The 24,353-nt window shown below is 40.6% G+C and overlaps 1 protein-coding gene across 2 annotated transcripts in view; it reads right to left on the bottom strand.

Annotated features, from left to right (window-relative positions):
- LOC140486459 (bromodomain and WD repeat-containing protein 1-like) overlaps window positions 1–24,353 on the bottom strand; it is a 212,412-nt gene that overhangs the window by 132,646 nt on the left and 55,413 nt on the right. For both annotated transcript variants that reach the window (XM_072585656.1, XM_072585657.1), the window contains 4 exons: window positions 13,121–13,255; window positions 12,258–12,386; window positions 7,404–7,629; window positions 3,464–3,646 (listed from right to left, as the gene is read on the bottom strand). In XM_072585656.1, coding sequence (XP_072441757.1) covers window positions 3,464–3,646; window positions 7,404–7,629; window positions 12,258–12,386; window positions 13,121–13,255 — 673 coding nt within the window. The remainder of the gene's footprint in view (window positions 1–3,463; window positions 3,647–7,403; window positions 7,630–12,257; window positions 12,387–13,120; window positions 13,256–24,353) is intronic.

Below are 24,353 nucleotides of genomic sequence, written 5' to 3'. Positions count from 1 at the left end.
TATCAAATGGCGGAGTGGGTTCAAAGGGTTGAATTGCCTACTCCTGCTCCTATGTTCGTAACTAAGATAATTTCTCAGAATTCCTTATTCTCTCTAGTCCTGTAGACCTCTATTACTGGATGATTTATTGTATCATCTTCATCATAAATATCATTTATCTCTAGTCCACATCAACTCTGCTTGCCATGGATCCCCATTTGTCCTGTTAAAAATTTTCTTTATACATATTTCTTGAAGCTCTGAACAGCTCATTTATGTTATTTTGCTAGTTTACAGTCCTATTCTATTCTCCCTTCCTTTATCAATTCCTTGGTCCACCTTTGCATATTCTAAAAACCTCCCAATCCTTAGGTATACTACTATTTCTGGCAACTTTATAGGCTTTTCTCTTTTCATTTCATACAGTTAGCTACAGTTGGCTGACATTTTTGAGGTTTGTGGACCTTGAAGAAATGTGAAGTTGCTGCAAATTGCAAATTATTTAAAGGCTATCCATTGCTTCCGTCTCTTCATACCTTTGATGTATTTTGCTAATCAACCTCAGGTAATTTGAATCCATTCCTTCAAAATTTCCTTCATTCAAATTTAACATTTTACCTTCAGAATGAATTACCCGGTTGTCAAACATATTGTAAAATTCTACTGTGCTATGGTCACTCATTCCTAAAGGTTGTCTTACAAGAGGGTTACTTCACCCTCTTTGGTGCATAATGTTAGGTCTCAAAATGCTTGTTCTGTAGTTCATATCTCCTTACATTGATCTAGAAAACCATCCTTAACTCACTCCAGAAACATTCTCTACAGTATTAGTGTTCGTCAGTGTATCGTGAAGTCAGCTGCAATTACAACTACCAATGCCTTTCTATCACCTGCTTAGTACTACGATCCACACCATCACTCCTGTTTGAAGTTACATAGAACATTACAGCGCAGTACAGGCCCTTCGGCCCTCTATGTTGTGCCGACCTGTCATACCAATCTGAAGCCCATCTAACCTACACTATTCCATGTACGTCCAATGACGACTTAAATGCACTTAAAGTTGGCTAATCTACTACCGTTGCAGGCAAAGCATTCCGTACCCTTACTACTCTGAGTAAAGAAACTACCTCTGACATTTGTCCTATATCGATTACCCCTCAATTTAAAGCTATGCCCCCTCAGGCTCGCCGTCACCATTCTTGGAAAAAGGCTCTCCCTGTCCACCCTATCTAACCCTCTGATTATATGTCTCTATTAAGTCACCTCTCAACCTTCTTCTCTCTAACAAAAACAGCCTCAACTCCCTCAGCCTTTCCTCATAAGCCCTTCCCTCCATACCAGACAACATCCTAGTAAATCTCCTCTGCACCCTTTCCAAAGCCACCACACCCTTCTTATAATGCTGTGACCAGAACTGTACACAATACTCCAAATGCGGCTGCACTAGAGTTTTGTACAGCTGTAGCATAACCTCACGGTTCCACAACTCGATCCCTCTATTAATAAAAGCTAAAACACTGTATGCCTTCTTCACAACCCTGTCAACCTGGGTGGCAACTTTCAAGGATCTGTGTACCTGGACACCGAGATCTCTCTGCTCATTTACACTACCAAGAATCTTACCATTAGGCCAGTACTTTGCATTCTGGTTACTCCGATCAAAGTGAATCACCTCACACTTGTCCACATTAAACTCCATTTGCCACCTCTCAGCCCAACTCTGCAGTTTATGTCTCTCTGAAACCTACAACACTTCATCACTATCCACAACTCCACCGACCTTAGTGTCGTCTGCAAATTTACTAACCCACCATTCTCAGCCTTCATCCAGGTCGTTTATAAAAATGACGAACAGCAGTGGACCCAACACCAACCCTTGCAGTACACCACTAGTAAGTGGACTCCAGGATGAACATTTCCCATTAACCACCACCCTGTCGTCTTTCAGCAAACCAATTATTGATCCAAACTGCTATATCTTCCACAATCCCATTCCTCTGCATTTTGATGAATAGACTACTGTGGGGAACCTTAATCGAACGCCATGCTGAAATCCATCAACTGGTTTACTCTCATCTACCTGTTTGGTCACCTTCTCAAATAACTCAATGTTTGTGAGGCACAACCTACCCTTCACAAAACTCCCCTGCAGTTTTCTTCCTCATCCGATGCTTCCTAAATCTTGCCTAATCACATTGTAATTGCCTTTCCCCCCAGCTGTAACTCTTGCCTAGTGGTATACACACCTATCCTTTCTATCACTAAAGTAAAGAAAGTTTAAGTCTTTGTCGCCCCACAGAGGGATTTACAGAATGGTCTAAGTAGAATATTGCATATATTGACCCATCCTCTCCCTCTCATTTCTTTTTAAATGCTCAACTTGCTGTGATCTGGTTTGGGGACCAGACACTCAAACTGAAACTTAACCTTTAATAGATAAAACTGTGCCACATTATTTCATTTTTTTTTTAAAATCAACAAGCTGCAAACTTGCTTTACTTTGCTCTGTATTGTTCTATATAAAGTAAACATGAGTTAAAACTAAAATTAATCAGTTAATATTTTATGCACTCAGGTTTGATCCCTAATTACGTCATCATTTCTGCTACAAGAATTGAATTTATTGTCACATTTATTGAGGCACAGTGAAAAGCTTTGTCTTGCAAGCAATACAGGAAAATCACTTGATTAAATAGCATAGTTAAGTAAATAACAGGTAAACAGCAGCAAAAACCAAAACACAGGTACAGGCGAATGCTAAGAGTTTATTTCTGAAGGACTATACACAAATATGCCTTCTGGATAATTTTCCTTCATTCCAGGTAATATCTTCGACTTTCATTTACGCTCTCGATTGTGAAGGCCTCAGTCCCTTGTGGTTACTTTTCCAATTCTTGGAAAATAATCTGCCAATTATTATCTTTTTGCGAGAAGGTACTGTGAGACTCACTGTAGATTCTCCCAATAGCTTCAAATTAGGCAACCTTCTATGTTCATGAACTTCAAACTCAGGTTAAGCCTTATCCGTCTTCCATGTAGTCAATGAGGTTTACAGAGCAGTCTCTGTCATTTATAACAACTAACTTCATTCAGCAAGCTGCAAACTACAAGGTCTAATATAGAAATAACCTGTCCAAACAAACACTCAGACACCAGAAAACTTGACTAAGTTCTAACCATGTCCAAGATAATACATCCGGTTTGGGGTATTCTAAAAACTTGATATTTTGCGTGATCATAGCAAATAAGCATACACCTCATCGGAGCAAGTTAACATTAGGTATTGCATTGTCAAACTATAGAATGTTGTAGCACCATACTGTTCAGTTATACAAACCAAAATTGCTCTCCATGTCCAGGTGATTAAATAGATAAGGCATACAATTTTTAACACTCAGTGCAATTAACATTTCTCTAACATTGCAGCTTGCTGATTGCAAACAAAACTCAAGGAGCAATTACTCAAAAACAAAATTAGTACCTCTTGAAGGTGTATTGATCCTGTGGGGAGGATTATTTGCCCCACGTTGCTCAGTTCCTAAACGTTGGTCTTGTTCCTGTTGTAAATTTCGGATTATGCCATCCAGCACACTCACTTCCATGTTTTGTTCATCTTGATCACTTGTTTGCTGCCCAATTACTTGTTCCACAACATTACCATCACCTATTAACAGATCAACATTAAGATGATATTTCAAACAATAGTTTTTCATAAGGCTGAGCTGTGACTGGGAAGAGGAAGGGGGCAGGGAGGAGCAAGTGGGCAAGGGAGGAGATGGAGCGAACAAGGGCAAGGGTGAGAGAAGAGGAGGGGGCAGGACAGGAGAGTGGGGGCATCAGGAGGGCAATGCAGGCGACGACCACTAGGCAGGGGAGCAGGGCAGGCATGAAACAGGACAAGGAGAGAGGGAATGCGAGCATGAAGATTTGGAACACAAGCATGAGTGAGCGAGAGAAAACAGGAGCGAGAGAGTGAGTGAATGAGAGGTATGAAGAATGGTGTAAAGATAGTTGTGATAATGGATCAAAGTGAACGTGGATTAGTAATGGCAGACATGTAAGCATATTTGGATTTTCAGAAGGCATTCAATGAGGTGGCATATAAAAGCTTGTTGCACAAGGCAGGATCATATAGCTTTGAGAGTAATATATTAGCACGAGTTGAGGATTGGTTAACATGGACAGTCAGGAGCTTTTTCATGTTAGAAAGGCATAACTAGTAAAGGGGTACAAGGACCAGCCTCAGTTCTCTACTGTCCATATCAATGATTTAGATGAGGGACAATGTGCCAATATAATTGGAAGCGCATGTTATGAAGTAGATTAGAAGCACAGAAGCCCTCCAGCACAGAAGCAGACCATTCAGCCCATCGAGTCTGCAACAACTCTCCGAAGAGCATCCTACCCAGACTTATCCCCCTACCCTATCCCTATAACCCTATATTCCCCCTGGGTAATCTCGCTAGCCTGCATATCCCTGTACACTATTCAATTTATGCAAACTTCAGAGACAGTTGTCAGAGGCTGGTATCAAGCCTGGGTCCCTGGCATTGACAGGCAGCAGTGTTAACCACTGAGCCACTGTGTCATTCAAGTTCAGTGAGTGGGGAAAAATACTTGGCAGACAGAAATATAGTGCAATAACTCAGGAAGACTGACTGGAAAGGAACATCATTTATTGGTGAACACCAAAATGGAGCCGCTACTTGTGGCATTCATAGGCTAGTCCCAGCCCAGGGCAAGACAGTTCTGCAGACATCTTTTTAATATTCTTAAATGCTATTACACAAACTGAGCAACTTTGTTACCACTAAATCACCATAACTTATTTGTCCCCTTTTTCCCTTTTAACGATGGCGGATGTGTTTTTTTTAAACCCCTATTCAACTTGTTCAGAGTTATCACTACACATCTCTGAAGGAAGTAGGACTTGAACCTAAGCCTCTTGCCAGGGGCAGGGACACTATCACAATGCCACGAACATTCATATCTGCTTTTTGTTTCTCTCACCTACCCCCTGGACCAAAGGGTCTGTTTCCATGCTGTACATCTCTATGACTCTATGCTTTCTTTTTCCCCAAGAAATGTTATTACTCAACTGAGCAACACTCTTTCTTTTTTAGGTAACTACTTTTCTCATCAACCCAGTCAGTAATGTGACTAGACACCTCTGGAGCAAGTGGGACTTGACGTTCTGAAGTCTTGTTCTGAAGGGTCACCTGACCCCAAATGTCAACTTTGATTCTTCTCCACACATGCTGCCAGACCCGCTGATACTTTCCACCAATTTCTGTTTTTTTTTAATAAAAAGGTAGCATGACAGTGCAGCAAGTCATAAAAAAGGAAAACAAAATTATTGCTTGGCAGATCGAAGTTTAATATTTGCCAAGTCTCGTTACTACTGTACAGGGTGTTGGAGAGACTGCACTTGCAGTACTATGTATAGCTTTAGACTTTGCATTTTAAAAAATAATATAAAACTTACTATAGGGGAGTTTAAAAGACATTTAGATAAGCATATGAATATGCAAGGAATGGAGGGAGACGGACCAAGGTCATGAAGAAGGAATTAGTTAAATTTGGCATCATGTTAGTTATAAGGATCCATTCCTGAGCTATATTGTTCTATGTTCCACGATACACTGGGATTGGAGCTGTTCAAAACAAATTCACCACACTGATTCTTGGGATGAAGGCAGTGACATATCAATAATAGCTAAACAGGTTAGACATTTATTCACTGGAGTTTAGAAGAATGAGGATGATCTTACTGAAACAAAATTCTGAGAGGGATCTCAAATTTGGATATAATTACAGAATAAGGGGACTCTCATAAAAGATGCAGAGGTGTTTCTTCTCCTGGAAGGTAGGATCGTGGAGGCTAGATCACTGAAAATATTTATAAAGGATGTTAATAGACTTTAGAAAGAGCAGGGAGTGACATCAATACTCCTCTGGTACAAAAGAGAAGTTGATGCCTGGGGCAGACCAGGTTCAGATCTTACTGAATAGCAAGGCAGGCTTGATCAATCAAATGACCTATTCCTTTATTTCTTATATTTAAGGTATACAGGCTCTGAAATGCACTTACAACAAGTGTATATGACTGTTTCTAATTTCTAGCATCCACAGATCTTTTGTTCTTTTTTAATAATCAGGGAGCATGACGGTGCAGCAAGTCATAAAAAAGCAAGTTTCTAGTCAAACGCTCCATAACGATGCTGATGGCTGGCATTCATCAATAATAATTCCGTTGAGCATCAAGGAGAGGTCATTAGATTCTCTCTGAGAGAGCATGGTAACTTTGTGGCACAAATGTTACTTGCCATTAATCAGGTGCCAATCCAATCTTCTTGGAGTTCGATTGCTTCAGTATCTGAAGAGTCACATAGTACTGAACACTGCAATTATGAGACATCCCTGCTTCAGAACTTGTGGAAGAATCATCATTGATGAAGCAGTTGAAGACGGTTGAGCCGAAGGCATTTCAGAGGAACTTGGATTGAAATGATCACCAATATCAGTCACTGTTTCTTGATATTACATGATATGAACTGAATTAGTCAAAACCCAGCATCTGTGATGACATGGCCCTTAGGTGATGGTTGAAATGGATCAGTGAACCCTGCTGCTATCTTCTCCATTGAGGTTGGGAACGTTCATACAGTTTCCTTGTCCTCCCATGTGATGTTTAATTATCCAACTCCTTTCAGGCATAGATGTAGCAAGGCTACAGAATTTTCATTCTGACCTGCTAGTTTCGCTTTATCACATGCAACTTCCAAGATTTAACATGTCCAGAGGTCTATTATGTCACTTCACCAGGTTAGCATCCTATTTTAGTTATTCCTGGTGCTATTCCTATTGCGCTATACTGCATTCCTCATTGAAATTATATCATTTCAACTATAAGAAAGTGAGGACTGCACATGCTGGAGATCAGAGTCAAAAAGCATAGTGCTGGAAAAGCACAGCTGGTCAGGCAGGATCCGAAGAGCAGGAGAGTCAACGTTTTGAGCTTAAGCTCTTCATCAGGAAGGTGAGGCCCCCCCATTCCTGATGAAGAGCACTTGCTCGAAACATCAACTCTCCTGCTCCTCAGATGCGGCCTGACTGGCTATGGTTTTTCCAGCACCATACTTTTTGATGCTGATATAATTTCAAGACAGGATAACGATAGACTTCGAGGAGTGTTTTGGTGGTACTCGCATGCACTTGTTACACTTATTCTTCTAACTTAAAAGTCATTGGTTTTAATAATGTTTGTCATAAAACCCAGCGAAGTCTCTGCAGTCAATTCTGTAGGTGGTACATACCACGGCAATCATTTTATGTTCTTAATCATTTAGTTTTTAGAAACAATAGTGAAACACCATTTTTAAAGACCTTTATAAGATTTGGGTCTAAGCTAAGCCACTTACTTGTTGCCACATATCCAAGTTGTGGTATGAGCTGCTCATCCAGACATTTCTCACGACCCGGCACCAATCGCTGGTATTCCGTTCGATGAGGATTTCCATCCACATCCACTAGGAAAGGTGGCGGCATGAGATGGGGAGCCTGTTGAGTTTGCTCATCCAAGACAAAATTGTTCCCATCACGAATTAAGGGACGATAGTCAGTATGGAAAAACATTTGTTCCGGAATCTGCAAGCAAGCAAAGCACATTTTTACCTTTTGAAGAAAGGTCACTGGGCTCTAAATGTTAACTTTGCCTTCTCTCCACAGATGCTGCCAGACCGGAGTTACTCCAGCAGTTAAGTTTTATTTCATGTTTTTATGTATTTGTTTCTGTACAGAGCAAAGTATAGACTCTACTATTCAAGTCAAACACATGATGCTTTGATAAACAAAACACTTTGGTAAGTACTACAATCATTTTCCAATTGGTTTTTATTTTAATTATCCAGTTTTGCATTTCATGATCCTTTTAGGTTGAACAGAAGTGAGTGTATTTAAATATATGGCAATTCCCAAATATGTTGGAACAAAGTGTTGTCCAAACCAAATTACTTAATTCAATCAGCATTCATGTTATAAGTTATTGATAGCCATTTTCACATTAACTACAAAACTGCGATTGTCAAATTTTTATCTACCTTCTTCAGAGGAACTCATCAAGAAATATAATCAAATAAACATATCTAAGAGGCCATTCTTGGTTTATAAATCTAGACAAATTTCAACTTCCTCAAAACTATGCCACCTAAACCCCAGGATTTCATTTGTTCAGCAATTCTTTATGCAGCGCTGGCACCTTAAAGTAAAATTTCTTGCCTATAAATGCCTCCACAGCTCACACAGAGATTTTAACTATAAACTATGGATTCATGTGCAGTTCCTTCTGATATTATTGATTTGATATCAGAGCTTTGACCTATTTTAGCGCCAGAATCCTTTGGCCTCTTCATTGTAACTTACTTCCCTGCTTCTACAAAACTACAAGACCTACCTTTCTTCATGAAAGTCTTTTAAATCCTCTGATTCTTGTATAGTTAGTTCCTTCATGAAGCATTCTGTTATATTTAAAGTTTTAAACTTTGTACCAATGGAAGCTGTTATTGTAGATATATGCAAGTATAAAATTCGAGCAGAGCATCACAAGCAAGACTTATCTAGGTCTCACCAGAAATCAATGTACATGCATCTTCCAAATATGCTTAACAGTCAGCATTCAAAAACAAAAATACTAATTAGCGAGTTTTGAGAAGATTTGTAGCTCAGGTTGAGGTTCTGGATGGAGGTTTGCTCGTTGAGCTAGAAGGTTCATTTTCAGACATTTCGTCACCAAGCTAGGTAACATCTTCAGTGAGCCACGGACGAAGCACTGCTGTTTTTTTTTAAAGATGACATTACAGTGCGGAAACAGGCCCTTCGGCCCAACAAGTCCACACCGACCCGCTGAAGCGCAACCCACCCATACCCCTACATTTATCCCTTACCTAAAACGATGGGCAATTTAGCATGACTAATTTGGTGTTTCCTGTTTTCTATTTATATGTTTGAGTTTCCTTGGGTCGGTGACGTCATCTCCTGTGGTGATGTCATTTCCTATGGTGTTGTCATTTCCTGTCCTTTTTCTGGTGGTGGTGGTGGTTGGTTGGTAAATGGGATCTAAGTCAATGTATTTGTGGATAGAGTTCCATATGGCATGCCTTGCTTCTAGGAATTCTCGAGTGTCTCTCTGTTTGGCTTGTCCTAGGATGGATGTGTTGTCCCAGTCAAAGTAGTGTCCTTCCTTCATCTGTATGTAAGGTTACCACTGAGATAGGGTCATGTCGTTTTGTGGCTGGTTGATGTTCATGTATCCTGGTGGCTACTTTTCTGCCTGCTGGTCCAATGTCATGCTTGTTACAGTTCTTGCAAGGTATTCTGCAAATGACATTAGTTTTGCTTGTTGTTTACATGGGGTCTTTTAAGTTCATTAGTTGCTGTGTTGGTGGGTTTGTGGGCCACCATGATGCTAAGGGGTCTGAGTAGTCTGGCAGTCATTTCTGAAATGTCTGTCATGCAGGGGAGTGTGGCAAGGGTTGCTGGATGCGTTTTGTCTGCTTGTTTGGGTTTGTTGCTGAGAAATCGGCAGACTGTGTTCATTGGGTACCCGTTCTTTTTGAATACACTCTACAGGTGATTTTCCTCTGCTCTGCGTGATCCCTCTGTGTTGCAGTGTGTGGTGGCTTATTGAAATAATATTCTGATGCAGCTACGTTTGTGGGTGTTGGGATGATTGCTTCTGTAGTTCAATTTTTGGTCAGTATGTGTTATTTTCCTGTACACGCTGGTTTGTAATTCCTCATTGGCTCTTCGCTCTACTGCGACATCTAGGAATGGCAGTTTGTTGTTGTTTTCATCTTCTTTAGTGAATTTTATGCCAATAAGGGTATTATTGATGGCCTTGAAGGTTTCCTCTAATTTGTTTCATTTCGTGATGACCAAGTCATCCACATAGCGGACCCAAAGTTTGGGTTGGATGGTTGGCAGAGCTGTTTGTTCGAGTCTCTGCATTACTGTCTCTGACAAGAACCCTGATATCGGAGATCCCATGAATGTTCCATTGGTTTGTCTGTAGATTTAGTTGTTCAAGGTGAAGTGGGTAGTAAGGCATAGGTCTACTATGCTTGACGATACGGTCCTTGCTGATGAAGTTGGTGGTGTTTGGTGTGTGTGTGTGTCTTTAGGTCTTGTAATAGTGTAGTCAGTGTTTCCTTGGCCAGATTGATGTGAACAGGGCTGTTAAGTCAAAGGAGACCATTACTTCTTCCACTTCTATATTGGTGTCTTTGATAGTCTTCAGGAATCCTTGGGTGGAGTGGATGGAATGGCATGAGTCTTCTACTAAGTGTTTTAGTCTTTGGTGTAACTCTTTAGCCAATAGTTGGTATTCCAGGAAGCGAGACTATGGGTCTATGGCGGGAAATCCTGGTTTATGAATTTTGGGTAATCCGTATAGGCATGGTGTGTTGGATCTGTCTGGTTTCATTTTTGGAAGTCGGTCTTATTTACTTCTCCAGATTTCTGAATTTTTTTTTGAGTAGGGCTGCGATTCAGTTCTCCAGTTGTGGGATCAAGTCTATCGCCACTTGTTGCTAAGTGTTGGTATCTGCAAGTACTGCGTTCGCTTTTTCAATGTAATCTCTTTGATTTAAAATGACTGTCAAGTGTCCTTTGTCTGCAGGTAGGATAACAATTTTTTTAAGTCTTTCTAGTGCTTTCCTTTCTTGTGTATGGAGTGTGTTTCCTTCCATTTTCCTGTTTAATGTTGGTCTGATAGTTTACTGGGTTTCTTCTGAGAGTTGGTTGTCTTTTAATGTTGTTTCTAATGCTGCTAAAAAATCTTTGTCTACATTTTGGAAGTTGTAATTTGATTTACGTAACAGCCCTGCTTCAATCCATCAACATCAACCCAAGGAAATCCAAACATATAAATAGAACGCAGGGAGCACCAGCAATGCTTCATCTGGAGGCTCACTGATACTTAGTATGGTGATGAAACATCTGAAAATGAACCTTCCAGCTCAGTGAGCAAACCTCCAACCAGAAGAATACTAACTTCTTCCTTTGCTAATTGTAAAATTGATTGTCAATAGGCAATAAATGCAGGAGTAGGCCATTCTGCCCTTTGAGCCAGCACCACCATTCATTATGATCATGGCTGATCATCCTCAATCAGTATCTTGTTCCTGCCTTATCCCCAAACCCTTGATTCCACTATCTTTATGAGCTCTATCCAACTCTTTCTTGAAAGTATCCAGAGACTTGGCCTCCATAGCATTCTGGGGCAGAGCATTCTATACACCCACCACTCTCTGGGTGAAGAAGTTTCTCCTCAACGTTGTTCTAAGTGGCCTGCCCCTTATTTTTAAACTGTGTCCTCTGGTTTGGGACTCACTCATCAGCAGAAACATACTTCCTGCCTCCAGAGTGTCCAATCCTTTAATAATCTTATATATCTCAATCAGATCCCCCCTCAGCCTTCTAAACTCAAGTGTATACATGCCCAGTCGCTCTGATCTTTCAGCGTAAGATAGTCCGCCATTCCGGGAATTGACCTCGTGAACCTATGCTGCACTCCCTCAATAGCCAGAATGTCTTTCCTCAAATTTGGAGACCAAAACTGCACACAATATTCCAGGTGCAGTCTTAGCAGGTCTCTGAACAGCTGCAGAAGGACCTCTTTGCTTCTGTACTCAATTCCTCTTGTTATTAAGGCAAGCATGCTATTAGCTTTCTTCATTGCTTCCTGTACCTACATGCTTGCTTTCATTGACTGATGTACAAGAACACCTAGATCTCATTGTACTGCCCCTTTACCTAACTTGACTCCACTTAGGTAGTAATCTGCCTTCCTGTTCTTGCCACCGAAGTGGATAACCACACATTTATCCACACTAAATTGCATCTGCCATGCATCCGTCCACTCACCTAGTCTGTCAAGGTCATCCTGCATTCTAACATCCTCCTCACATTTCACCCTGCCACCCAGCTTTGTGTCATCAGCAAACTTGCTAATATTACTTTTAATACCTTCATCTGTATCATTAATGTACATTGTAAAAAGCTGCGGTCCCAGCACTGATCCCTGCGGCACACCACTGGTCACTGCCTGCCATTCCGAAAGGGAGTGGTTATAGAAAGAGCACTTGATTATGTTGCTTTTATATTAAATAAAGAAATGTTACTTCGCTTGCTTCATCTGACAGAGGGCAACTGCAGATTTTGCCAATTAAAATTAAAGAAATTGGAAGATTAAAAAACAGACCAACTCAAAATAGTACCTTTTCATACAGTTTACTGCATCCAAATCCAAATATAAGCAGATGTCCATGTGAATCTGTGCAAGCAAAGTGTTGGCCATCTGGTGAAAATTTGCAGTCAAATACAGCACCATGACCTTGGCCTTCAATCTATGAAGGAATCATACACAAGTAATTTAAACATTTATTTCAAAATTTATAAAACTAGAACAATCAAGAATAAGTTAGACAAATAGAGTATTGCCATTTTATAATAAGAATGGAATATGAAAATCAAAAGTTCTCCTGCAGATGTACCAAGTCTTAGTGAGAAGAAATTAGCATTTCATTGAATCTTAATCCCCTTGTTGACAAACATACAATTGTGTTAGAAATGGTTTAATGAAAGTTCACTCGACCCATTCTCATGATGACTATCTTATCTTATGAAGGTTGAATAGGTTGGGCAATACCAGTGGGACTTAGATAGGGTGAATACCAAGTGGATGTTTCCTGTAGTTAGGAACACTGGAACAAAGGGACACTGTTTAGGATTACAAGAACTCCTTAAGACAGTTGATCAAAAGATTTTCTCAGTGTCACCATGGAGACTCACTCACTGAAATTACTGAAGGTAGGGTTTGTTAGATTTTTGATAGACAAGGGAATCTAGAGTAAGAAAACCAGGGAGCAAAGTGAAGTTCAGACCACTAACAAATCAGCCATGACCTTACTGAATAGCAAGACTATTTAAAACATCCTACTCTTCATCTCATTTCCTATGCTCCTATTATCAAAAGAGATTCTACTTAGCAAAAAATAATCTCACTTAGATGAATAAATTCAAGTTCATCCAAACTGAATATAAATGCTGAACCCCTCCCGCATCTGCTTAACACACCTACCATGTTAAAGTAATTGTGAGATTTTATGCCTTTAGTGATGTCCCAAATGAAGATATTGCCATCATGGCCAGCAGACAAAATAATTCTGGAGTCAAATGGATGTGGCTCCAAAACAAACACCTCATCTTCATGACCCTAAAAATATGGAACAGAAGCTTATCAGCATATAATACCATTTAAAATGAAATCATTTATGACTGACAGCTTTTGCCAATCTTTATATTTCATAAAGACCCTGTGATACATCTTAGCTCAATTAAACTAGATTCTCCTCCTCTACCATCCAGATACACAATTGTTATAATTTTAGGGTTCTGACACAAGCAATATTGTTTTGTTGTATTTAAGGCATTTGCAGTTGTTGAACAAACTTCTTGCATGCCTACAATGCATGTGTTAAAAGTTTCTAGCACAACAATACTGAATGCTCAAGAGCAGATTTTCTCAGCATAAAAACCCATGATATTTAAATATTTATTTCTGTGAACATTTGTGTGCTAACTCTAGCTCAGGATGTTAGATCTAGAATTCATTCTAAATACTAAACTGCATCATGCACAACTGTCACAGCATATCACCACCTTTTGGTCAATCAGTATAAATAGAGTAAAATGGTAGAAATAAAAAGGTGTTCAAATACAGATGCAATGCAGAAATTAAAAACATGATTATTCATAAAAGTCCTGCTGCTTAGTTATTTGAAATAATCAGATGGGGAAGAGTGGGAGGTGCGGGCTGGGGTGGCACTGCTTTTCGAAAGACACCACAGAAATATAAAAGCAGTGTTTTAAGTATATCTAGCCAATATACAATGCTGCTGTAGTTACAATTTAGTTTTTTTGGATTATCTTAAGTTTTTTTAAAACACCTTTAGTAATTGTGCCTCAATTGTTTACACCCAGATTAGATATCCGAATGATCTTTCAGAATCTTAGTGAAGATATTTCATGTAAGGTGATTTAAATAGATGTGGAAATGAATTCGGAAGAGTGGATTCATAATGGGATTAAAATGGGAGATTTTGTGGAGGGAGGAGACATTAAACTTTAAGATTATAGATTCAATTATGTACATTTCCTGACTTAACTGCAAAATGAACCTTATACTGAAGATGCTGATTCTGCTGAACTTACCATAGCAAATTAAACTTTTTTTAAAAAACATTTTGTCCATTTCCAGTTTCATCCTGGGCATTTTAGAACTTTCAACTTAAACAAGGAAGACTTGTATTTTTCACATCCTCAGGACAACCAAAGTGCTTTACAACCAGTGACGTTCAATCATTGTTGAAAAGCAACTAAATTGACAGGAAATTCACAGCATGCTCCCAGAAATAGCAAAGAAACCACGATCAGATAATGGAGCCAAATTCAAAAGCCCTTTAAAATAAGCACTGAGATCACAATGTAATATTAACATGTCATCATGAACTCTGATTCAGGCAGCAAGCCAATTTTGTACAGCCTGGTGAATCTTTGACTCCTGCAACAGTCAACATAAATGTATTGTCAAGAAGCAATGCATCTCTGCTGAGCGATGTTACTTGGTTGATCAAATCAACCTTGAACATTTTTTCTTCATTCTTTCATGGGAAGAAAGTGTCACTTTTGCCTATTCTCAACATTTCTCTCGAAAAGGTCATGGTGAGCCACTTTCTCGAACCACTGCACTCCATCAGGTGCACATTCATCAACACTGTTGTTAGGAAACAACAGTTTTAGGTTTTTACATAGGAATAATGACCAAGTTGCAACTTAGCACCAAATCAGAATAATGTGTGGCTTGGAGGGGAGTCTGCAGATGATGTTCCCATGTGTGGTACACTTTCCCTTTCAGCTAGCTGGGATCACAGGATTGGAAGGTGCTTTCAAATAATGATGATTTGCTGCAGTGGATCTTGCACTGCTACTACTGTGTCTTAGTGGTGAAGGAAATGGGTATTTAAGATGGTTCATGGGATGATGATCAAGAGGGCTGCACTGGATGGTGTTAGACTTGTTGAATGTAGTCAAGTGGACAGTATTCCAGCATCTGCAGTCCTCACTTTTGCCTAGTTGATTTTAACCTTACTGCAAATCCCTCTTGTAAGGATGCCTACCTTGAAGAAGTTCTCCTTCTCTCTCCACAAGAATCTGAGAGTCTCTCGCTCACTGCAACCCCTAGGTCATCTCCTCTGCCCTGAAGCTCTTCAACCGTGTTCTGAAACCATACCAGCTTCCTCATTTCACCTGCACCTTACCTCAGTTCCAACCTTCCAGCATAACACCATCCTCATGACCTGTCCTACCTGCCAATCTTCCTTCCCACCAATCCACTCCACCCTCCTCTCTTACCTATCACCTTCAACCCCACCCCCATCCACCCACTGTACTCTTTGCTACCTTCTCCCACCCTCCGCTCTGACCTATCACCTTTATCTCCAGCCCCATCCCCCAGTGTACTCTTTTCTACTTTCTCCCCAGCCCCACCCCCCTCCCATTTATCTCTCTACCCTGGAGACTCCCTACCTTCATTCCTGATGAAGGGCTTTTGCCTGAAACGTCTATTTTCCTGTTCCTCGGATGCTGCCTGACCTGCTGTGCTTTTCCAGCACCACTCGAATCTAGACCCCAGTATTTAATAAAGCACTCATAGCATGAAGATCATTGATACATGTTTTTGGAAGGTGGCAATGGTGTGGGTCAGGACTGGTGTGATTCAATTGTGAAAACCCACTTCTGACCTGCTCTTGCATAGCATTTATACTATTGAACTAATTCAGTTAATGGCAATCCCATATTCTGATGGTGGGGATTCAATAAATCTGCCATTGAATGTCATGGGGAGACATCAGATCCTCACTTGTTGGACATGGTCAGCACCTGGAACTTGTACGGCATAAATGTTACTCTCCACTGTGAGCACAACCCTGAACCGTGTCCAGGTCTTGCTGCAAATGAACACTGCTTCAATCTCTAGAATCCTAGCAGTACTGAACACACTAAACATCCACACTTGGGATGAAGGAAATGTCAGCGATGAAACAGTTGAAGGATAGTTGTTGGTAGGATACTAGCCTAAAGGATCCCAACAGCCCCAATCCAGCAAGATAACTGGCCTCCAACAATAACAATCAACTTCCTTTGCACCAGATATGGCTCCAACAACTGAAGAGTTTTTCAAAATCATTAGTGAGTTTAAATTTGAGGCACCCCACACTCTATCAAATGTTAGTTGATGTCATGGGTCACTCACTTCCTGATTCAACTCTTTTGTCCATGTTCGCACCAAGACTTTAAAGAGGTTTAAAAAAAAACCAAGCAGGAAGAGCAGAAACAAATAGAGCATCGGTGAACAGATTATTGCTTTTTAAGTGCCACACGTGCCAATGCATTTTCCACCACTTCGCTAATGATGCATAAGGTGGTAATGGGATGGTTTCAATTTATTCTGCTTTTTGTGAACAGAGCAATACCAAGAAAATTTCCATTTTGTCATGGAGGTGGCAGTGCAATTAGCTTCGCTATAAGTGGAATTTCTTCTGTAGCATAAGTTTTCAACACTTGTGCCAGGATGTCCAAAAATATGTTGTCATGTTCCTTTGCTGGGTTCACTGCCTTCATTCCTTTCTCAATATCACACAGAATCTCATTTCAATGTATAAAGCTCTGACCAAGCCAGACAGACTGGATATAGCGATTTCCTCCAGCTTGGAAATTCAGAAAAAAAAGGGCTATGGTCTCATGATAGACAGTCGGCTATTTAGACCTTTCATGGGGAGAACTTTCTGCTTTCAAGAGCATGGTGAATCTGTACAATTTGCTATCGCAGAAGGCCATTAAAGGGAGGATTACTCAGTATATTCAAGAAAAAGAACTTTCAGACATTCAAGGCATTGCAGAGTTGGAGAAAAAGCAGCAATATGGTCTTGAGGTAAAGGATGAGCCATGATCAAGTAAAATGGTGGAGAAGGATGGAAGGGCTGAATTGCCTACTTGTAGCCATTGTTTTTCTATATTTCCAGAAACTATTGACTTGAATGGATATGGGAAGAGAATAGAAGTATAGCTTTGAGAAGCTCCAACAAGCTAATGTTGAACAGTGCAGTGGACTCAATTAACTGAATGGCTCACTGCTACTCCTATTCAAAAATACTGAGATACCTCCATTGTATTTATTCCCAACAGTATCGCTCTCCAGTTCCAGTAACATTGGGTTAATTAAACACTCACCCACTGTTCTAGCAAACCCACTCCCCGGCCAAGACTCAGACCCTTCCAGTCAACACTCGGACCCAGCACCCCTCCACCACTCCCTTCAATGAAGGCAGATGCCCTGCTCCCACTGGGACTTCAGGGGTAACCACTGACCAACGCCATCCCTTGCCCCAGCAAAAATTCGGACCCACAAAACCCCTCCCCCACTGACTGAAACTTGGATTCCTCAACATCTTTCACCCAACAAAACCTGGTTCCAGGAACCTATTGACCCCCTCCAGCTGAGAATTGGGCCAAGCACACACACGCACACACCCCCAAACTCCCCCAATTTGCATCCAGCACTCCCAACACCCTTCCTCCTTCAGCCAAAACTTCAGGTATGGTCATCACCTTATTCAGAATCACCACAAAAGCGAAAGGTCCCTTTTTTTAAAAAAAAGTTTACATTTTCTTTCCCCACAGTCACTCAGAGGATTTCTAACAATCGGTAATGATCAAAGTCTCCTGCATTATCAGTGAAACCATGAATAGATTGTCCAAACACAGGATCCTTTTCTCCTTCCCTTGTTACTCCTCCAATCTCAGATTTGGTAAAGACAGCATCTGCGACTAGAAATGAAGCTCCTCTCAGATTTTGTCTCTTTCACATACGGAGGTGAACTTTATCTGATCAGTCATCCAGTGACTGAATCCTCCCAGGTAATTTGAAGGGTTGAAAATGAATTTTCTCACCACCTCTGAAGTTTGAATGTCACATCTTACCCCCTCACACTGGGTATTGTTACTGACTTCAATATCCAAATTACACAGAGCTTGCATATACAGCCATTTATTCAAATCCATTAAAAGTCATCCAAACAGATCACATCACATTCTTTGGCACACTTCCCTCTCCCTTGTAGGGCTTGATGCTGTTAATTTATGTCCAACAGGTTGATGCACTGTGTTTAATGTATGGGTGAAGAGAAAAGGATTCTTGCTGCTTTCAGATACATTACTAGTTAGCAGCAATGCAAAACAGACAGTCAAATGTATACACAAGTCTCTCCCAGTCAGTCTAGAGTCAGAGTCAGCATGGAAACAGTCCTTCAGTCCAAATTGTCCACACCAACCAGATATCCTAAACTGATCTAGTCTCATTTCTCAGAATTTGGTGTTTATCCCTCTAAGCTTTTCTAATCCATGTACCTGTCTAAATGTCTTTTAAATGCTGTCATTATACTCACCTCTGGCAGCTCTTTCCACACACTGCATGGAAAATGTTGCCCCTTAGGACCCTTTTAAATCTTTCCCCTCTCACCTTAAACCTCTACCCTCTAGTTTTGGACTCTTCTACCCTTGGGAAAAGACCTTTGCTATTCACCTTATCTATACCCCTCATGATTTTATAGACCTCTCAGCTTCTTCGGCTCCAGAGAAAAAAGCCCCAGCCTATTCAGCCTCTTCCTATAGCTCACAACCTGCAGTCCTGTCAGCATCCTTGTAAATCTATTTCTGAACCCTTTCAAGTTTAATAACATCCTTCCTCTAGCAGGGAGACCAGAATTGAATGCAGTATTTCAAAAGTGGCGTCACCAATGTCCTGTACAGCCACAACATGACGTCGCAACTCCTGTACTCAATGCACTGACCAACTAAGACAACCATGTCAAATGCCTTCTTCATTACCTTGTCCACCTGTGACTCCACTTTCACTGCACCACTAGGTCTCTATTTGACAACACTCCCCAGGACCTTAGCATTAACTGTAAAAGTCCTGCCTTGGTTTGCCACACCAAAAAACAATATCTCACATTTATCTAAATTAAACTCCACCTACCACTCCTTGGCCCATCTGATCAAGGTCTCGTTATATTCTGAAGTAGCTTCCTTCACTGTCCACTGTACCACCAAATTTTGGTGTCATCTGCAACATACCAACTATACCTCCTATATTCACATCCAAATCATGTATATCAATGACAAATGGATCCAACACCAATCCTTGCAGTACAGCCCTGTTAAAAGGCCTCCAATCCGAAAAACAACCTTCCACCACTACCATCCTCTGTCTCCTACCTTCAAGCCAATTTTGTATTCATTTGGCTAGCTCTCCCTGTATCCATTTGATAAGCTTGCTAACCTGTCTTTCATTCAGAATCTTGTTGAAGTCCATATTGACAATGTCTACCACTCTGCCTTCATCAATCTTCTTGACTTTGAGAAGTCACAAGTCAATGTAAATGCCAAACACAATTGCCATTTTCAAAACAACTCAATTGGATTCTTCAGTATGGTGACATGCAGAAGCTGGGCCTGTGACTACAGGCTGAAGCTTCAGAAGAATTTTGTGGTGGCTTGGCCCCCTGAAATACAGTAAACGAATCCACTAGCACATGGACATATAGCCTGACAATCATGAACCAAATTTGTAATTCAGGACAAACACTATTTTTTGGGTACCTCAGAAGTTGACACGGTGCCACATAAAGGTTTACAATGTAGGATCACACAAGGCTGCAGTAACATTATTTTGGATGGAGGATTGAATAACAAAGTAGAATGTCTTTCTCTTGTTGGCAAGCTGTAACCAGCCGTGCCACAGGGTTCAGTCTTCGGGCCACAACTATTTACAATCTGTATTAATAACATTGGATAATGATATTGGATGCACGGATAGTGCTTGTGGCGCAGAGGTAGTGTCCTTACCTCTGACCCAAGAGGTCTAGATTCAAGTCCCACCTACTCCAGGGGTGTGCAATATTGATTGGAAAATACCTAAAAAGTAGAGTAGCCAGATTTACAGATGGTACTAAAATAGCTGATAACTAAGTTGCAATGAAGAAATAAGAAATTTACAAATACATATGGATAGGTTAGACAATAGGTGCAGGAGTAGCCCATTCTGCCCTTCGAGCCTGCACCACCATTCAATATGATCATCCTCAATCAGTATCCTGTTCCTGCCTTATCTCCATAACCCTTGATTCCACAATCCTTGAAAGCTCTATCCACCTCTTTCTTAAATGAATCCAAAAACTGGGCCTCTACTGCCCTCTGGGGCAGAGCATTCCACACAGCCACCACTCTCTGGGTGAAGAAGTTTCTTCTCATCTCTGTCCTAAATGGTCTACCCCGTATTTTTAAGCTGTGTCCTCTGGTTCGGCACTCACCCATCAGCGGAAACATGTTTCCTGCTGCCAGAGTGTCCAATCCTTTCATAATCTTATATGTCTCAATCAGATCCCCTCTCAGTCTTCTAAACTCAAGGGTATACAAGCCCAGTTGCTTCAGTCTTTCAGCGTAAGGTAATCCCGCCATTCCAGGAATTGACCTTCGTGAACCTACGCTGCACTCCCTCAATAGCCAGAATGTCTTTCCTCAAATTTGGAGACCAGAACTGTACACAATATTCCAGGTGCGGTCTCACCAGGGCCCTGTACCGCTGCAGAAGAACCTCTTTGCTTCTATACTCAATTCCTCTTGTTATGAAGGCGAGCATGCTATTAGCCTTCTTCACTACCTGTTGCACCTGATGCTTACCTTCATTGACTGGTGTACAAGAACACCCAAGATCCCTCTGTACTGCCCCTTTACCTAAATTGATTCCATTGAGGTAGTAATCTGCCTTCCTGTTCTTGCCAAAGTGGATAACCATACATTTATCCACATTAAACTGCATCTGCCATGCATCTGACCACTCACATAACTTGTCCAGGTCACCCGGTAATCTCCTAACATCCTCATCACATTTCACCATGCCACCCAGCTTAGTATCATCAGCAAATGTGCTAATGTTATTACTAATACCATCTTCTATATCATTAATATATATTGTAAAAAGCTGCGGTCCCAGCACTGATCCCTACGGCACCCCACTGAAATGGAGCTGTTTATCACTACTCTTTGTTCCCTATCAGCCAACCAACTTTCAATCCAAGTTAGTACTTTGCCCCCAATACCATGCGCCCTAATTTTGCTCACTAACCACCTATGTGGAACTTTATCAAAAGCTTTCTGCAAAGCAGACAGTCAAACGTATACACAAGTCTCTCCCAGTCAGTCTAGAGTCAGAGTCAGCACGGAGACATCTTTGCCTCCTGATAGCCTTTAACTTGGGTGGATGTGAACAACAAGCCATGGCCCTCCAGCCTCAAACATCAAGGATAAAGAATAAACAGATTTCTTAAGTTTTACTGCTACAAGATGGATAGAGCCAAATCCTTGTTTCAGAATAACTATGCTGGAGAGACATCTAAGATCGAGGTATTTGCAGCAGTTAAACCTGATCCTCACCAAAAGTAACTCTGAACAGTTTGCTCAATACATAACACTTACTATAATAAAGTTCACTCCCTGAAGGCCAGGGTTAAAAGAGAAACATTGAAACTTCGTCATTCAAAACAGAAATATCATCCTAGAATTGTCAGCCATACTTTGGGCCCAGATTAAAATAGAGAATACCTTAACTCAATTTACATGACACATTCTGACATTACCCTCAATGTGTAAAATCAAAGTGGAGCATACTTTGAGGCAGCGCTTACAATACCACGCTTTTAACATCTGGCAAGCAAGAGCAGTAAAATGCTGACTGGTTTAAGGCTAATATTAATGTGATGAAAACTCATTAAAGCCAAGCAATTGCTTCTCAAATTACAAGAGTGATCCAAGTGTGAATAATATATGCCTTATGCAGAGTCAACTCCAAGCACAAAAGTGTGTTCAACAGACTGATGGGTGGTGCACCAATGACTACTAGCTACAACATTTGCCAGAATATTCACGTGCCCTTTGATACAGGGCTCATACTAAGGACATGTAAAAAGGGTCGAAAAAGGCAACAGTTCAAAGTGAACAGATCTATGAAAACAAAGAAAGTCACCACAAACTACAATAAACAGTTGGACAGATGGGTGAATCACTACTGCAAATTGTAATCCATGGAGATTATCACAGAATGGAGGAATTTCTGGATATTTTCAAAAGCCTGCCTGTCACAGTTGAGCTGGATATCAAACCTACAGCTAAGGAGCTTAGCAAATATTGATTTGATTGTCGCAGGCATAGCTCCACGTGGTGATCACATAGAAGTTGAATAAATCGAAGGATTGCAGCAGGCTCATCTCAAGCAGGCAGAAATCTAATTGCATCACTCCCAAAAAGATGTTTACCTAGATACTGCATTTAAAAGCATTGGCCTTTGGAAATTGCAGAGCTTCAGTAGTTATCAAATTGCTTATCTGAAATAATTTACATACAATGATCAGAGTTAACCTCAAATGTTGTGCAGAACCATCAATGCAATGGAATATTGTGGCTTAAGCATTTCCAGATAAGATTTGTTTATTGGATTGTTACATTTATTCACTTATTCTCTGCAGTAGACAGTCAAGACATAACTGCAATTTCATTAAGTGGTCAAAATGCCATTGCATCACAGTGACTGATGAATTCTTTGAGTTGACATAGTCAGGGGACCTGTATACATTGTTATTGAGTCAGAGATTTACAGCATGGAAACAGACCTGTTTCCAGGCTGACCAGATATCCCAACCTAATCTAGCCCCACCTGCCAGCACCCAGCCCATATCCCTCCAAACTCTTCCTATTCATATACCCATCCAGATGCCACTTAAATGTTGCAATTTTATACAAAGAGGGTGTTCTTAGAAGATTTTCAATATCAAGCATAATTGATCCCTGCTCTGAAGCATCATCTATTCCAGCATCTTTTAACAGCAATGCATTGCTTGATTTCAAGTCACAACACTATTTACTCCTTTTTCTTTCCAGGCATAACAATCGCCACGATGTAAAATATCACCATCCTTCTTTTATCAATCAAGCTAACTGTTAAAACAGTTGCTCGATTGCTTGCAACTGTGTCTCCATTGTGACAGCATTCAGTACCACACTTCTTGCAAAGGCAGTCCCTTAAATAACTTCAGATTTTGGTCAAAGTGATGTAAAAAATCAATACTTGTCGCACTAAACATCAGATTTTTGTCTGAGTGAGTCAGCAAGGGGGTCGGTTAGCTCAGTGGCTGCTTGGCTGGTTTGTGATGCAGTAACAGTACCAACTGAGATTACTGAACTTTTCAAACTCTCACCCCACCTGAGATGTAGGTCTCACCTCTGTCTGAGACCAGCCCCAGAATGTGGTAGTACTATAGTGACTTCACTTTCATCTAACATAAGGAAACTCGATTGGCACAAGTCATCCAGAAATTGTTTCTGTAATGACCTAATTAATGCACTCTACAAATGTAAATTCTTGCTGTACCAGCTAAGTAATGGTGCACACTTTGCCACATAATCATGAAAGTTTTGCACAAAAATGCAGCAATGCATCAATCTTTACTCCAAGTATGGTATAAATTAGAACTGCTAGTAAATCAGAACTGGTCTTTTTGCTGAGAAGATGAAGAATCATGCAATCACCTGGTGGTTCAGTAAGCATTTGTAAAATTCCAAGCTGTTGTGGTAAACTAATAACGTAATATGCATGTCACTTTAGATAGCCCACTTCCAATCTTACCATGTCTTTTCCAGTGCTGAACTCACTTCTAACATTTCACAAAATAGTGCATAAGACATCAACTTTACAGCGAGTGAAAATCTCACTGATTTGTACTTTCTGTTTGTGTGTTGAAGGTCATGTGTGGTTTCAATGATCTCAGCAAAGTCATTTACATTTGAAGATTTCTTTAAGGTGTCTGAAGAATATTTTGCTTCCTTTTGGGCATAATTTAAACTTCTGATCAAGAAAACAAAGTTGAAAATCATCAAAGAAAAATTTAACCTACTACTTTGCATTTTGTCCTTCTGGAAAGGCTGCCTACTTCCTAGACCTCATGCTGCCTGATCACTACAAATTATAAAAGCTCCACTCCTAGTACTTTCAATTTTTGGTCTGGCCTCTTCCTCTGTCTTGAGCAAGGCTTAGCTCGGTTTAGAACATAGAACATTACAGCACAGTACAGGCCCTTCAGCCCTCAATGTTGCGCCGACCTGTCATTCCAATGTGAAGCCCATCTAACCTACACTATTCC

This window comes from Chiloscyllium punctatum, chromosome 15 (assembly GCF_047496795.1).
Source record: "Chiloscyllium punctatum isolate Juve2018m chromosome 15, sChiPun1.3, whole genome shotgun sequence".
Taxonomy (NCBI): domain Eukaryota; kingdom Metazoa; phylum Chordata; class Chondrichthyes; order Orectolobiformes; family Hemiscylliidae; genus Chiloscyllium; species Chiloscyllium punctatum.
The sequence above is the reverse complement of the archived record's forward strand: the minus strand, read 5'-3'. Positions and strand labels throughout refer to the sequence as shown.